Raw genomic sequence first — 16,685 nt, 5'->3', positions numbered from 1 at the left:
TAAAAGGGTGATAATTCCCTCACGCTGGCTGAGGAATTCTGGGAGTTGAAGTCCAGAAGTCATCAAAGGGCCAGATTTGAAGACTCCCTGCTCTACACAATTTGTTGAATCTCTTGGAACAAAATTAGGAAATAAATTCCAGGTTAAACAGGTGCTCTGTTCCTCTTGCTTGAAATTATCTCAGCGCTGATGGGAATCTCCCCTCCCCCATGTTTTGTTCCATCAAAATACACACCTTGGTGGCTTCCAGCTGAGACTCCAGAGTGCCGGATTCTTCCACCATGCAGGACCTAAAGAAAGATTTGGCATCAGAGAGAGGGTCTTCAGCCAGTCCAAGAAATGGGGCTCGTAATTAACACCCTCGCCTCTATTACGGGTGGGTCCATTTAGCTTAATCAAGGCACTGATATACCGAGAAGCAGTGTGGTACAATGGTTGCAGGCACCAGCCTAGAGAACGTGACTTCTAGTCTTACTTTAGGCACGAAACCAACTCCTAAGCAGATCTGGATTGTTTAAAAAATGATTTTTTTAAAAACAAGAAAGCCCACACGGAATGAAGCCATACAAACACACACACACGCGCGCACACACCACCCTCCGTGGTGTTTTTCACAGGAGAAAATTTAGATCCGTACAGACCAGCTTTTGCAACACTTAATAATGTAATCAAATTCACGTACTGTCCATCTGAATGTTTAAGTGTCTCTTGAGCGGTTTACAAATAAAAACATATAAAATCCAGTTAATGTCTTTCATCTTGATATCAAGTCTCAAGGAGGGTATGGTGAAGACCCCTAGCAGAAGCTGTGTCTGATTACTGTGCATGAGTACCCCTGCAGATAGATGCACCACAATCCAGATTGTGCACGCCTATCCCTGCAGATAAATGCACCACGCAATCTAGATTGCGCACGCGTATCCCTGCAGATAAATGCACCACACAATCCAGATTGCACACGCCTATCCCTGCAGATAAATGCCCCACAATCCAGATTGTGCACGTGTATCCCTGCAGATAAATGAACTACACAATCCAGATTGTGCACGCATATCCCTGAAGATAAATGTACCACGCAATCTAGATTGTGCACGCGTATCCCTGCAGATAAATGCACCACACAATCCAGATTGTGCACCTGTATCCTGCAGATAAATGCACCACAATCCAGATTGTGCATGCCTATCCCTGCAGATAAATGTACCACGCAATCTAGATTGTGCATGCGTATCCCTGCAGATAAATGCACTACACAATGCAGATTGTGCACGCGTATCCCTGCAGATAAATGCCCCCCACAATCCAGATTGTGCACGCGTATCCCTGCAGATAAATGCCCCTCACAATCTAGACTGTGCACCTGTATCCCTGCAGATAAATGCACCACAATTTAGAAATCTGATCTTGCAATGAGAGTGACATAACCAATTTCTCTTTTCTAATGGTTTCCCACTCTCTATATGAATAAAAGGTTGAGGTTGGAGCAGGCTATCTCATAAATACAGGAAAGAGGCTTTTCAGAACCCAATTCTGGTCTGGACCTTTGGGCAACTGGGCAGGGGGGGCTGGATGAGAAGACCTCCAAAGTCCCTTCCAAGCCTAGGACTCTATGGCTAATTTCAAGCCCCATTTCACGAACCAAGTTAAGGGCAGCGAAAAAACAACAAACACATTCATGCAAGTTCTAAAGCGCCGGTTTCTTGATGGTCCCGAGGGAAAGGGGGGGGGGTTCTCCCTGCAGAGCGTCCTCAGCCATCAGATGGAAGCCTGACACACACACACACAAGCCGTGAGTAAAGTCGCTTGAGATGAGCGGTGCTCGGTCAACGAGAGGGACGAGACTCGAGCGAGGTTTTGCACAGCGTGATAGCGATGGGAAACTTTCGCACAAAGGACCGGCTCCCTTTGCACGCCCCCTGCGTGTGTGGGGCAGGAGCTTTTCAAGCAAAGAAAAAAAACAACACAAAATGCTTTGGCATCGGAGATGCAACCGGTCAGGGCTCTTTTTAAAGTGATCCAAAATGATCCATCTACCGGTGTGTCCTCTACTGTAAGGTAAGGATGCTTCTTCCACCCACCCTGCAAACGCCTAATAAAGAAATAAATGCACGGCTCGGTTTTAAAACTTTGGAAATGAACTGAAGCCAAAATTAGCAGGGAAGGGGGGGAGGGGAGGAAATCTCAAAATCCAGATTAAACCCCAACTTGGCAGATGGACAAGGTCCCAGGGAAGCAAGTTTTGGTTCACTTTGAAGTTCAGAGCTCTGCCCCCAAACATTTGCAGTGGGGAAAATAATAATAATAATAATAAACCACAACGGACACTCGGTGCACACAAAAACACACATCTCGGCTACTGTGTGGGCGAGCTTCACTTTCTCGTGGCCCCTGTGAAGTGGAGAGGAATTGGATGGGGGGGGAATCAGCTGGCTCACCCCCCAACAGTACTTTGCCCCCTTCTGCAATTTGGGGGCAGGTTTTTTTTTCATTTTTTGCTGGGGTGGTAAAATTCCCGGGTGCTTAAGAAAGGATGCTCTTTTTTTTTTTTAAACAGGTGAGTCTCGGCAAGGGGTGTTAAGTGTCATCATCAGCGTGGCAGGTAAGTGATCACAAAGCAGTTACGTGGCCTGTGTCAAGGGGAGGGGGTGTTAAGGGGGAGCCCCCCCCTCCCACAATCCACCCGCCTTTCTCCCCGCCAAGAATATCTCACAGTAGTTGATCGGTTAGTTCGAAAAAAAAAAAAAAATTAAAGAAAAGAGAAGAAAGGAAGCTGAGCCTCGGGAATTAGGAGTGTGCCGTTAAAAATAAAAATAAATGAAAATAAATAAATAAATAAATAAAAAACACAGCGAGGTAAGAAAAAGGAGAAAAACCTTCCAGACAGATCATCCCCAACTTCATACTGATAGACGCGAACGACACGACGGTAGGCTATGCTATTCAAAGGAAAGAAACGGTGTGAAATTCCAAAACAGGAGAAGGGAAAACATGGAAAGAAGCCCACACACACACACACACACACACACACACACACGCACACACGTGGCAAGGGGACACGTGGCTTATAACTCTTGCCCAAGATCAATACTCAAGTGGTTTTTTTTAAGACGTAAATCTATTTCAGCTTCTCCTCTCAGGATGCCACTAAAGAGCGCTGCATGCCCAAACGACCAGACATAAAGGTAGTTTTTTTCCCCCCCATGCCATCATTTTGCTGAATGCTCAGTTCTGTTGTCTCATTTCTCATCTTTTCTCAACTTTCCTACGGTCTTCTCCTATTTGGTTTCTTAGGATTTATCAATTGTTGTTTGTAACTTATGACTGATGGCTATAACTATGATTTATGACCTGTACTTTGTTGTTTGCATGTACATTGTTTGCATATACACCGGATATAAATTCCTTGTGTGTCTGATCACACTTGGCCAATAAAGAATTCTGAATATTCTATTCTATTCTATTCTATTCTATTCTATTCTATTCTATTCTATTCTATTCTATTCTATTCTTCTCCTGTTCTATTCTATTCTATTCTGTTCCTTAATTCTATTCTGTCCTATTCTATTTCATATTCTATTCTATTCCTTAATTCTATTCTGTTCTATTCCTTAATTCTATTCTGTTCTATTCTATTTCATATTCTATTCTGTTCTATTCGTTAATTCTATTCTGTTCTATTCCTTAATTCTATTCTATTTCATATTCTATTCCTTAATTCTATTGTTCTATTCCTTAATTCTATTCTATTCTATTCTATTCTATCCTTTTCCTATTCTATTCTATTTCTTATTCTATTCTATTCTATTCCTTATTCTATTCTATTCTATTTCTTATTCTATTCTATTCTTCCTTATTCTATTCTATTCTATTCTATTCTATTCCTTATTCTATTCTATTCCTTATTCTATTCTATTCTATTCTATTCTATTCCTTATTCTATTCTATTCCTTATTCTATTCTATTCTATTCTTCTATTCTATTCCTTATTCTATTCTATTATTCTATTCTATTCTATTCCTTATTCTATTCTATTATTCTATTCTATTCCTTATTCTATTCTATTCTATTCTATTCCTTATTCTATTCTATTATTCTATTATTCTATTATTCTATTCTATTCTATTCTATTCTATTCTATTCTATTCCATTCCATTCTATTCCTTATTCTATTCTATTCTATTCTATTCTATTCTATTCTATGCTATGCTATGCTATGCTATGCTATGCTATGCTATTCTACTCTGTATTCTATTCTGTTCTGTTCTAGTCTATATTCTATTCTTTTTAAAAAAAATATAGGCAATCACCGTGTGTCCGCTTGAAGATGTTTCTCTTCTTGTGCCCACACATTTAATCTAGCAGGTAGCAGGTCTTTGCAGCCGCTTCCTACTAATCTATGGGGTGGTTTCCAGTCAGAAACAAACGGGGCTGTTTGCACTGCCAATTCTCCCAAACATCTCTGCAGCACTAAATTCTGAATTCTTGCCTGGTCCAGCTATCTGCTGTTTTGAACCGGAGAAGCTAAGTCTTATCTTGCATGCATGTAGGTTGTCCTTTTGTCTCTGAGCGGATTAAGATTTAAGGGACAGCCACACGCATTCTTTCTTTCATGGGTGTGCGAGGGAGAGAAAGGGGGGGGGGAACAGATAACACAACAAGAAAGGTATATAATAACCAAGTCGCAATTTGGCCGTTTGGTTGTTGAGTCTGCGCTCGTCTACTCTCCCCATCCGTTTCCTCCAGTTCTCGTAATCTGAAATGAGTTTTCCAATTCTGGTTTGGAGGCAAACCATGGCTTGTACTTCTAGGAGAAGCAGCTCAACAATCAAGTGCCAAAGGCCAAATATCTCTGGGGCATCCGAAGCAGGTTTGGTCAAAATGCAATGCAAGTACGACAGAGGATAAAAAGGGCTTCTTTTTTCACATCCTCAACGGGCAAGCGAGGACCAACTCCTTAACATGGGAAGCACAAGGAGTTAGGGTGTCTTTATTTCCACGGTGGCAAAAAAAGGGAATAAATGACTGAAGAGTCAAACCCCACCACCCCTGTAGCAGATGGGTAAACTGGTCAGGACAACGGAGAGGCAGGAAAAATGAACCCTGGAATCAGGTGATATTGGATCCCCCTCAAAATGCTTGGTTTGACGTCTACTAGCAGAGCCCAGACAAGGAGTCAAGTCTCCCGTAGGGAGATGGGAGGTCCTCAGTTGATCAAGAGGTATAAGATGGAGGAAGGAAGCTCACGCTGGCAAGCTGGAGCTCAAGGGAGTACGATAGATCAACAAAGAACACTGTGCCACTATGGTGGACAAGAAAGCTTGTTTGTGTGCATGTGCGGAGAGGGGAACTTGAGGCCTGTTTTTCAGGGCCTCGGAACTAACCCCAAATCTTGGACAAGGCCTCCCGCAGAGTCCAGACATCAGTGCCCAAACTGGGTGAACTCTGCGAACACAGTTGCCTCAAGCACAGTCATGGCACGAAGAAGAAGCGAGAGCGGTTTGGGAAGAAAAGGGGGAAATTTATACTAACCCATCGAGCAGGTAGGTTCTGTAGAGCGGGACCGTTCGAACGTGGCGCCACGGGAGGAAAAACCAAGGAACGGGAGAGCAAGGAGGAAGTAAAAAACAAAACAAAAACAAAACACAGACGTTAGAAAAAGCAGACACGGTCTAACAATCCAGCATTTGGGAACTCTGATCTCACTCCCCAGTTCAGATTCTATCCCTCCTCCGATAATGCCCCGTGACAGGTAGTCCTCGAACGTACGGCCACAAGGGAGCCCAGCGTTTCTGTGGCTCAGTGAGAAATGCGTTAAGTGACCTTGGCTCCAATGTACAAACTCTCTTGTCGAAGTTGTTAAGGGGAACCACTGCGGCTGGAAAGTCGGTTACGCCGTCGTTAAGCGAACCTGGCTTCCCCATTAAGGGGATCGCGTGACCCCGGGACACTGTGCGACCGTCATAAACACAAATCAGTTGCCAGGCGCCTGCATTTGGATCATGTGACCAGGGCTGCAATGGTTGGGTGAAAAACAGTCGTCAGTCTCTTTTTTTCCCCCAGTGCTGTTGTAACTCTGGAGTGGTCACTAAACGAACCGTAGTGACGTTGAGGACGACCTGTATTGGATTGGGCAATTTAGCCTGAAAAAAAATCTAAACGAGAGGAATGTTTGTTTTTTTAACGATGCCCCTAACTGTTTTGGAGGTTCTGAAGATGATCAGCGAAGTACTAAGGAAGAAGTTTCATATTTAGGAGAAAAGTTACCAGCAACCTCTTCCCTTAAGAAAAGTAAGATGTCTCAAGAAGAAGCAGAGACTGAAAATCTTACATTGAGCTATAAGTGTCTGTGGAGATTCTCAAGTCATCCAGGTGATGGTTGTCCCAAAGATGCTTTATTTACGAGGCCACTGGACTTTCTCGTATTTCTTTGAAGACGTTTCGCTTCTCATCTTCTTCAGCTCTGACTGGATGGTGGGGGAATGGAAGGATTTATACTCCTTGCAGACCACTGGTCATTTGCCTTCTTTTAGAGGGTCATTGAGGCCACTTGGAGGCTTCTCTGTGTCCTCAGGGTCACCTGAGTGGTGCAAGTGGGTGTGGAGCCTTCTTGGAGCTGCTGAAAGGACTGTGTTCAGAGGGGGAGGGATACAGCATCATCTAACTCTAGTCTATAAAATAGTTCTTTCAGTAGTTCCAAGAAGGCTCCACGCCCATTTGCACCACTCAAGTGACCCTCCAAATGGCTTCAACGACTCTCTAAAAGAAGGCAAATGACCAGCAGTCTGCAAGGAGTATAAATCCTTCCATTTCCCCACCCTCCAGTCAGAGCTGAAGAAGCTTCTGGGATGAGAAGGGAAACATCCTCAAAGGAAAAACAAGGAAATCCAGTGGCCTCGTAAATAAAAGCATCTTTGGGACTGAGCTACAAGGTGTTCCTTTGGCCTAGTGTGTTGTGCGAACGAGTCACCAAGGCCTGTAAATTCTTGGTTTCAGGCTTAGCGTGACGGGCAAGCCCAGCTGAATTAACTCAACAAGCCATGGCTGGATATCTTAAGCCCAGCCAGCCCTGCAGGCAGCACCTGGTCTCCTGAATCCACTGGTGGAAGGCGTTGGCGTGCTGAGCAAACTCCTGCCGCAGTTTATCGTTCTCCTCCTGCCTGCGTTGCTCTTTCTGAAGCTCCAATTCCCGTTCCTGGGGAAAAAAAAAAGGAGAGGGGAGCCATGGTTAACCCTTTGCGAGATTCCTGAAGGAAGATCCCCTCCCAGGCAGGCAGGCAGGCGCCCACGAAGGACATCGGGAAGGGATAAACCTTGATTATCTTCTGCAGGTTCCTCCAGGTCTCCTCCAGGGCTTCCATCGTGAACCAGGTGTAAGGGTTGGAGGCCACGCGGAAGCTCTTGATCTGTCGGTCAAGCTCGGCCAGCTGATTGAAGTCGGCCTGGGCGGAGCTGAGCGAGGACCGGAAGGCGTCGTGAGCTTCTCGCAATGCCTTGATCTCTTCCAGGGAGTTGCAGCGCACGGGGTCGGTCAGATCCTCTTCGGCGTTCTCGAACCAGCTGTTGAAGGCCGAGGCTTTCTTGGCAAAGGTCAGGAAGAGGTCCTCCACCTGGAGAAGAAGACAACCCTCAAACCTCTGCCAGGGATCAGAGGGGAGCAGCTAAGGATCCAGCTCCCCCCGTGCTGGATTTGTAAAAGGAACGTGTAGAGACAAGACTTACTGAAAGCTAAATCTTATTTTAAGAAGGTTTTTAAGAAGAGACTGGACAGCCACCTGTCTGGAATGGTCAAGGGTCTCCTGCTTGAGCAGGGGGTTGGACTAGAAGACCTCCAAGGTCCCTTCCAGTTCTATTCTGATTGATTGATTGATTGAAATGGTCTAGGGTCTCAACTAGAAGACCTCCAAGAACCCTTCCAACTCTATTGTGATTGATTGATTGATTGATTGATTGATTGATTGATTGATATGGTCTAGGGTCCTGTTTGAGCAGGGGGTGGACTAGAAGACCTCCAAAGTCCCTTCCAGTTCTATTCTGATTGATTGATTGACTGATTGATTGAAATGGTCTAGGGTCTCAACTAGAAGACCTCCAAGAACCCTTCCAACTCTATTGTGATTGATTGATTGAAATGGTCTAGGGGTCTCCTGCTTGAGCAGGGGGTTGGACTAGAAGACCTCCAAGGTCCCTTTCAGCTCTATTGTGATTGATTGATTGATTGATTGATTGATTGATTGATTGATTGAAATGGTCTAGAGTCTCCTGCTTGAGCAGGGGGTTGGACTAGAAGACCTCCAAGGTCCCTTTCAGCTCTATTGCGATTGATTGATTGATTGATTGATTGATTGATTGATTGAAATGGTCTAGGGTCTCCTGCTTGAGCAGGGGGTTGGGCTAGAAGACCTCCAAAGTCCCCTCTAGCTCTATTCTGATTTGAGTTATTAAACCTGAAGCTTCCTTAAGTTCAATCTCCCTGAGCCTTTTGCCCACTTTGGCTTGGCCAAGGGAGATTTTTTTTAAAGACTCTCTGGCGAAGCTGAAGGGCCGATTCGGCTTTCCTCACCTTTCTGAAATGTTCCTGGGCCTCCAAGAGTTTTTTCTTCCGGGCAGCCGAGTTGGCCAGCAGCTGGTTCCAGCGCTTCATGAGCGAGGCGTGGCGAGCCTCGATGGCTTTCGACTGGACGTGCTTGGCGGCCAGCAGCTGGTCTTTCAGGGTGGTGATGTTGGCGATGCCTTCCTGGGCGAAGGCGTGGAGACCCGCATCGAAGGTTTCCTGGAACGGGAGGAGGAGGAGGAGGGAGGTGAAGGCTTGGCCCACGGAAAGGAAGACCGAGGCAACCTGGCCTTCAGCCAAATAGCCCCCCCTCCCTCCCTTCGTGGCCACACACCTGCTTGGTGAGGAGGGTCTGCACCGAAGAGAGGTCTCGCCCGTAGTCGTCTGTCTTCAGGCTGTTTTCTTTCTCGCCTAGGAGATTGGTACTTTATTTGTATCCCACTTTTATTATTATTATTTTTTACAAATAACTCAAGGTGGCGAATGTCTCCAATATACCTTCTTCCGCCTGTTTTCCCCACCACCCAGCTTTCATGGCGGAGGTGGGACTAGAACTCACCATCTCCTGGTGACTGGCCCAAAGAAATCCAGCTGGCTTTCATGGTTAAGATGGGGCTAGAACTCAGTCTCCTGCTTTTTTGTGCCAGCTGTCAATAGGTTTGTTTTCATATCCCACCTTTCTCTTTCTTTCTTTCTTTCTTTCTTTCTTTTTCTTTCCTTCTTTCTTTTTCTCTTTCCTTTCTATCTATCTTTGTCTGTCTGTCTGTCTGTCTATCTATCTCTACATCACTTTCTATTTATCTATCTCTAGCTACATCACTCTACCTCCCTCCCTCCATCTCTATTTACCTCCCTCTCTCATCTATCTATCTATCTATCTATCTATCTATCTATCTATCTATCTATCTATCTATCTATCTATCTATCTATCTATCTATCTATCTATCTATCTATCTCTATCTACATCATTTTCTCATCTATTTATCTATCTCTATCTACACTCTATCTACCTCCATCTCTATTTACCTACCCCTCATCCATCCATCCATCCATCCATCCATCCATCCATCCATCCATCCATCCATCCATCCATCCATCCATCCATCCATCCATCCATCTATCTATCTATCTCTGTCCATCTATCTGTCTGTCTGTCTGTCTGTCTGTCTGTCTGTCTGTCTGTCTGTCTGTCTATCTATCCATCCATCCATCCCTCCCTCCCTCCCTCCCTCCCCCCATTGGGGATTCTAAGCGTTGCCACCCCTCGCCCAGGTCTCTCTCTCTCTCTGTCTGTTTTGGAACGTGGCCCTCCCTCCCTCCCTCTCTCTCTCACCTATCCATGATTCCACCACGTCTGCTTTCCAGTTGAACTGGAGGAAAGCGGAGTTCTCATCCAACTTGGCCTTCCTCTGAGAGGCCGCCCTCTCCAGATCGGACACTTTGCCCTTCAGGCTCTTCATCTTGGCGGTGATGTTCTCCTCGTGGTGGTTGTTCTAGAGGGAAAGGAGGAGAAACGTGGCCCAAAGCCGTTACCTAGCTTTCTGGACCTTTGTGGAAATCCGTTACCCAGAAAAAAAGTGGTACCCAATAAAAAAAAAAAGCTAGATTTGGCAGGGTGTAGAAAGGGATGGGCGAGGAAAAAGCCTACATGACTTGGCAGGGGGACAGGAAGTGCAATGCATTGATTTTTTGGGTGCACTCTGAGCTTGGAGACGTTTCATTACCCAACTAGGTGACATCATCAGTGCTAAAAGGGAGAGGGGTTTGTGGAGAGGAGGAGGAGGAGGAAGAGGAAGAGAAGGAGGAGAGTGTGTCCTTGGTGCTCTCTGAACTTGGTTATTTTCTTGGAGATGTTTCATTACCCAACTAGGTGACATCATCAGTGCTAGAAGGGAGTGGGGTTTGTGGAGTGAAAGAGGAAGAGGAGTGGAGAAGGAGAAGGGAGAAGGAGGAGGACTGTGGGGTGCTTGGCGTTCTCTGAGCTTGGTTCTTTTTCTTGGAGACGTTTCATTCCCCAACGAGGTAACATCTTTTAAGCGGGAAGCTCCCAGCCACAAGTGTCACCTCTGATCTTGGCAGGAGCGACTTCCACACAGCCTTTGCCCTTATCTTGGCCCGCAAGAAGCAGGGATGGTGAGTCCACCAAGGTCCTGTTGAGTCCCTCTCACCTTCTGGATCAGGTCCTCGCCATTGGCACAGACGTCGTTCACCCGGTCCTTGTGCACGGTGAAATCCGTCTCGAACGCTTCGTGTTTCTTCAGCAGGCCCTGCAAAGAGAGGAACGAAGGAAGAAAGAAGTGACCAAGACTGAACCAGAATAGAATAATAGAATAGAATAGAATAGAATAGAATAGAATAGAATAGAATAGAATAGAATAGAATAGAGTAGAGTAGAGTAGAGTAGAGTAGAGTAGAGTAGAGTAGAGTAGAATATAGAAAATGGAATGGAATGGAATGGAATAGAATAGAATAGAATAGAATAGAATGTGGAGTGGAGTGGAGTGGAGTGGAGTGGAGTGGAGTGGAGTAGAGTAGAGTAGAGTAGGAGTAGAATACAGAATGGAATATGGAATAGAACAGAATAAACAATCACAACAGACTTGGAAGGGACCTTGTAGATCATCTAGTCCAACTCCAAGGCAGGAGACCCTACAAATCCACAATCCCACCGCTGCAGGACACTCACCTGGGGCTGCCCCGACAAATCTGGCCTTCCTTGCTCACCTGTATGGCTGCGAGGGTGTCTCCGTAGTCCTCACTGGCCACCAGAGTCATCTTCTCGTTAATCCAGGACTCTTCTTCCTCCACGTTGGCCACAAACTGTTGATATTCGAGAGACTCCTCAAGCCGCTGACCACTGGAAGAGAAGAAGGCAGGGGAAATTAATAAGATACTTCTTCAAGCCCGTCTGTCCAAAGGGGCCTTTTTGGCTCACGGGTGTTTTTTGAAGATGGCGAGGCTCGCCGGTCCTTCCTTTGCTGCTTCTTGCCTTTCAAATTCTGCCCTGGGGCGATTTGGGGAGCGGTTCAAGGTGGGTCACCCCGCATCGGGGGGCCCTTACCGTGCAGCGGCCAGCCGGTTCAGCTCTTGCCAGTGCTCCAAAAACTGAGCCAATCGCTGCTGGATTTCATCTTTCCCGATTGTGTTGTCGTCGGACAGCTTCTTGCCGGTGTCCAACACGCCCTGTCCGAGAAACACAATCGCACGTTGGGGCAGGGCTAAGCAGAGTCGATCCACCACCACCACCACCACCACCACCCCGCCCTGCGCCGAATGCTCGCTTCCAGGTTTAAATTTTCTCCATTTGAAGACGGTGAAATGCTTTTTAAAGAAGCAGCACCTTCGTGGGCGACTTGGCTGCCAGGCTGAAGATCGTTAAGGGCTTTAAAAGCCAAACGAAAGAGGATCAACCAGGATTCGTTAAGAATGAGGTTCAAGTGTCTGGGCAGCACTTGCAAAAGACAAGGTCTCAATGGGATGTTTTCACCCAGCACAAACTTTGGTCCAATTACTTCATTTTTGTCCTCCAAGATAAAATTCCCGTTCCCCCACCCAAAGGATGTCTAAAATTTCCAGTTTTACGAAGTGGAAGAGATTATCAAGCCAAGGCTAGGCTCTAGGCCTCCTTCTTTCCTTCCTCTCGTCTTCCTTCCTTCCCTCCCTCCCTCATCTGCCTTCCTGTCTTCCTTCCTTCCTTCCTTCCCTTGTTTTCCTTCCTTCCTCTCTTGTCTTCCTTCTTTCCTTTCCTTCTTTCCTTTCTTCCTCTCTTGTCTTCCTTTTTTCCTTCCCTTCCTTCCCTTGTCTTCCTTCCTTCCCTCAAATTTACACAGCTGCCCAACTCACCACACAGTGACTTTAGATAACATTTTCATTCCCAGATGGAATTCGCTCTCCTTGCCCAGCTTTCAAAGCCTCCCATCACCACCACTTCTGTACCTGGATGGCAGGTTCGTGGGCCGCTAGCTCGGCTTCCAGGCGTTTGTGTTTCTTCCTCAGGTTCTGCACCCCAGTGAGGTCCCGTCCGTAGTCTTCCGAGCTAACCAGCAACTTCTTCTCTCTGAGTAGGAAAAGGGAGGGGGGGAAAGAAAGAAGTCAACGGGAGGTCCCCTGCGGGGATTCGAATTCTCTACGTGGCCAAGTCCGTACTTGATCCAGGACTCCTCATCGTCCATATCTCGGAAGAACTGGTGCAAACGGTGGGACTCGTTCAGCTTCGCCCGCCGTCCGGCCGCCATGTTCTTGATCCGCTGAAAACGCCCGTTGATGGTGTCGCGTTTGTCCTTGACTTGGGAGGTGTCGAAAGCACTGCTGGTCATCAGGCTATCGGCTTGGCCGTTGAGGTCCTTCAGGCGATCCTAAACACGGACAAAAAAGAGGACCACCACCCAAGACATGAGGGGGAGCTCTCCAGGAAGGAAGGACAGAATTAACCAGAGTTGGAAGGGACCTTGGAGGTCTTCTAGTCCAACCAAGTGGTAGATCCTAGACCGTTCCAGACAAAAGCCCATTTTTTTTCTTGGAAACCTCCAGCGATGGAGCACCCACAACTATTGAAGGCAACCCGTTCCACTGATTAGTTGTTCTCACTCTCAAGAAATCTCTCCTTAATCCCAGGTTGCTTCTCTCCTTGATCAGTTTCCATCCATTGTTTCTTGTCCTGCCTTCAGGGGCTTAGGAGAATAGCTTGACTCCCTCTTCTTTGGGGCAACCCCTCAAATATTGGGAAACTGCTATCATATCACCCGTAGTCTTTCTTTTCTAGAAGTAGACATTTAATTCTGCCCAGCCCAGCTGCAACTTTCATGGAAAATCAGATGTCTGCCCTGGAACAGATTCCCCCTTAGGCTGTGGTAAATCGATGGTTAATCAAACGGGCGTCATTCTAAGATCGAGAACGTATTAAATCCTCTGGGGATTCCCACCTCATGGGCAGAGATGTCGGCTTCCAGCAACTGGTGCTTCTTCAGGAGATTGTTCACCGAGGCCAGGTCTTTCCCGTAATCTTCGGATGCAAGGAGAGCTTCCACCTGCAAGAAGCCCAACAAGATGAAGGTGGGTCCCCACGTTTCTCCAGGACATGGGTGTCAAATATTCAAAGGTGCCCAAGGCTTTGACTCCCCAGAGACCCCCCAGAAGGGAAGGGAGCTACCTCGGAAAGCCAGAAATCAAAATCCTTGATTCCGGTGTTGAAATTCTGCTGCTTGTTGGCTTCCTTCAGCTTCTGGCTCTTCTCTGCCGATTTCTGCACCAGGAACTCCCACTGGTCAGCCAAGGCCGCCAAACGAGTCTGCCAAGGGGAGAAAGAAAAGGGAATCCAGACTCAGGGTGGGACAAGGAAGGCTGGAGAGGGGAATCTCTCCCTTCACGCTCCCTGGAATCCTGCTCCAGGCAATGAGCGTGGCAGCTTTATCCACGTCATAAAACTTGAGTGAACTTTTTTCCAATAGTTCTTTTACTCTTGTAAAAGAATACTCTAGAATAGAACAGAAGAAGAAGAAGAAGAAGAAGAAGAAGAAGAAGAAGAAGAAGAAGAAGAAGAAGAAGAAGAAGAAGAAGAAGAAGAAGAAGAAGAAGTAGTAGTAGTAGTAGTAGTAGTAGTAGTAGTAGTAGTGCAATTGTACTCCCGGTGGGCAAACACAGAGGTAGTAAAACACCTACCTTCACGGCCTCTTCGCTGCCAGCGCAAGCACCCCGGTCAATGAGGGAATTTCCGACATCAATGACGCCGCGGATTCGGTCCGCGTTGGCGTGGAGCTCTGCTTCGAAGGCCTGGTGCTTCTGATGCTTACTCTGGAGGTGGCAGAAGAGCAGCCGTTAAAACAACTGGAGGATGGCTCCTGAAGGGCTTTGAGAGACGGGGAGGACCAAGAGGATGAGCAGAAGGTTATTTAGAGCAATTAAATTAAATCCACTCCATCTCCCTGAAGGAGGAAGCGTCACAGGGTTTCTGCCTGCTCAGGGACAGGGGGAAATTCACTCGCAAGGGGTTGCTGGACCTCTTGGGGCCGCGGCACATGGACTCTGGAGCTCATGACATCCCAAGGATGAGGGGAATTGTAGTGCCACCGGTCAGAAGGGTTCCGGGGTGCCAAAACCGCTTCCGTTTCATGCATGAATAAAAACGGGGGGGGGGGGGGTGGCCATCAAAACTGAGGTTGCACATGCCAAAATGGGTCGCTTTGTAGTGCAAAGAATCAAAACTGCTGAAAGCTGCTGGCCCACAGGGTCCCCCCTCACCTCATCTGCTACTTAAGCAAGGGCAAGTCACTCTGAGTACAGCACTTGCCGAGGATCGAAAGAACCCTCCCCACCCCCCCAATGTTTCTGGCCAGCGCATGGTAACGAGGTTCCCTCCCCCCCTAATCTTTACAGCCCCCAGCCACACAAAACAACAAAAGGGGAAAGGGGAAGGAAGGAAGGAGAGAAAAAAACAACAACACACACAAGTCACGAGCTGGGCTCACACATCGCAGTCCAGAGAGCTGGGAGGTGTGAGGTTCAGACGAAAAAATGGGCTGCTGCTTTTTATTCCTAATTTGGTCTCTTAGGGGGACGGAGCTGCGCTGTCTTGTTCGCTTGAGGTTTAGAGCGGGGGTCCCCGACCCCCGGACCGTGGCCTATTCAGAACCAGGCTGTGTGACAAGCGTGCCGGTGTGCCTGCGCAGCTCCACTCGCCCAAGCAGCGCCCCCCAAAGGCTTCTCTCTTGAGTAAGTGCGCACATGTGCGTGCCGGCCTGCCACTTGTGTGGCCCAGTTGCCCTCTTCTCCCTCCCACAAGCCAGGCTACCAAGCCAGCTACTCCCAAGGGTCCGAAAGCAGACTGGAAGAGAGCAAAGGCCAAGTGGACTGAGCGCGCCCTTGCTCAGCTTGGCTGACTCACCCAGGCTGCGTGCGCAGGACCCCCAACCTGCTTTTGGGCAGACTCGGTGAGCGTGGAAGGTAGCACGTGACTGTGCCCCCAAAGGCTTCTTTTCTCTACGCTTTGGCCAAAGGACAAAAAACTTCGGAGGAGGAATCTCAGACCTTCCGTCCCTTTTGGCCCGGAGGAGCCTGGAGGGACGTAAAACCGCGTCCCGAAGGCTTCTCTTCTTGCGTGGGTGGAGCAGCGCGTGTGACAGCCCATCACTTGTTCCCCTCTCCCCGCCCCCAGCCAGGCCACCAAGCCGCAAAGGTTTGGGACAGGCTGGTTTAGAGTACTGTGTGAACCCAGCTATTAGGTCAAAGGGAAGAGTTGAGTGCAGACACCTGGCAAGACGTCGGCTTCCCTCACGCTGAACAAGACCAGGATGAATGTGACTTTTAGACCACCCTGTTGATCGTCAAGGAAGGGACCCATTCCCTGTTGACCCCTCTCCCCTTCCTAAGTGTGGCTCTTGGTTGCTTCCTCTCAACCATAATGCACCAGTTCTGGTCAAAGGGAAGGGAGATCCCATCCAGGGACACAACAGCAATGGGTTGGTCCAGCCTCCCCAGGATTCTGCCCTCTGGAAGGCTGATGGCCATGCCAGTTGGGGAGCGTAACAGGGTGTTCAACCTAACACTTTGGGGGGGGGGGAGGCAGGCTGAAGACAGCCCAGCCAGAAGACTTTGAAAGACCAACAAGAGAAGATTCAACTTCCTTCCTCATATATATATATATATACACATATATATACATACATACATATACATATACATATATATATATATAGATTTATGGGGGTGCAGGCAAATTCAAGCAGGTCATGCTGCAAAGTGCACAGGTTAATGGGGAGAGAGGCACTTAACAAGAACCAAAAAGACAAGACAGTCCATGTCAAGGAGGGGAAACGACAACGGTAACAAAAAAAAAAAAAAGAAAAAGAAAAAGCAATCACCGAGTGAGTGGTTAAAACAACAACAACAACAACAACGACGGAAGAACGATCGAACGAACGAGCAGGTGAGTGGATGAAACGTAGACTTCAACACAAATGAAGAAGCCAAATCAAGCCAGCCTCTTTGAACTTACCAAGAGTTTGGAAAGCTATATTTAAAAAAAAAAAAAAAGATGGGAGAGAGAGAAGAACACATCAGTGCCAACCTCTGCTGAGCCAGGAAGAGCTACTTTAAATTTTGAGTTGCTGAGATGACTTTAAAAAGAAGGGGAAAAAAA

General features: G+C 47.3%; 1 protein-coding gene across 1 annotated transcript in view; it reads right to left on the bottom strand.

The window, feature by feature from the left end:
• The window catches only part of SPTAN1 (spectrin alpha, non-erythrocytic 1), a gene marked incomplete at its 5' end in the record, with an annotated part of 40,277 nt that overhangs the window by 4,295 nt on the left and 19,297 nt on the right, over positions 1–16,685 (bottom strand). The window contains 15 exons of the mRNA XM_015828281.1: positions 236–290; positions 2,874–2,936; positions 5,530–5,547; positions 7,080–7,192; positions 7,311–7,607; positions 8,561–8,770; positions 8,886–8,962; positions 9,885–10,044; positions 10,720–10,818; positions 11,276–11,408; positions 11,613–11,734; positions 12,488–12,608; positions 12,698–12,906; positions 13,474–13,578; positions 13,701–13,838. Coding sequence (XP_015683767.1) covers positions 236–290; positions 2,874–2,936; positions 5,530–5,547; positions 7,080–7,192; positions 7,311–7,607; positions 8,561–8,770; positions 8,886–8,962; positions 9,885–10,044; positions 10,720–10,818; positions 11,276–11,408; positions 11,613–11,734; positions 12,488–12,608; positions 12,698–12,906; positions 13,474–13,578; positions 13,701–13,838 — 1,920 coding nt within the window. The remainder of the gene's footprint in view (positions 1–235; positions 291–2,873; positions 2,937–5,529; positions 5,548–7,079; positions 7,193–7,310; positions 7,608–8,560; positions 8,771–8,885; positions 8,963–9,884; positions 10,045–10,719; positions 10,819–11,275; positions 11,409–11,612; positions 11,735–12,487; positions 12,609–12,697; positions 12,907–13,473; positions 13,579–13,700; positions 13,839–16,685) is intronic.

Source organism: Protobothrops mucrosquamatus, unplaced genomic scaffold, assembly GCF_001527695.2.
Source record: "Protobothrops mucrosquamatus isolate PMUCROS unplaced genomic scaffold, P.Mucros_1.0 scaffold4374, whole genome shotgun sequence".
NCBI lineage: Eukaryota > Metazoa > Chordata > Lepidosauria > Squamata > Viperidae > Protobothrops > Protobothrops mucrosquamatus.
The sequence above is the reverse complement of the archived record's forward strand: the minus strand, read 5'-3'. Positions and strand labels throughout refer to the sequence as shown.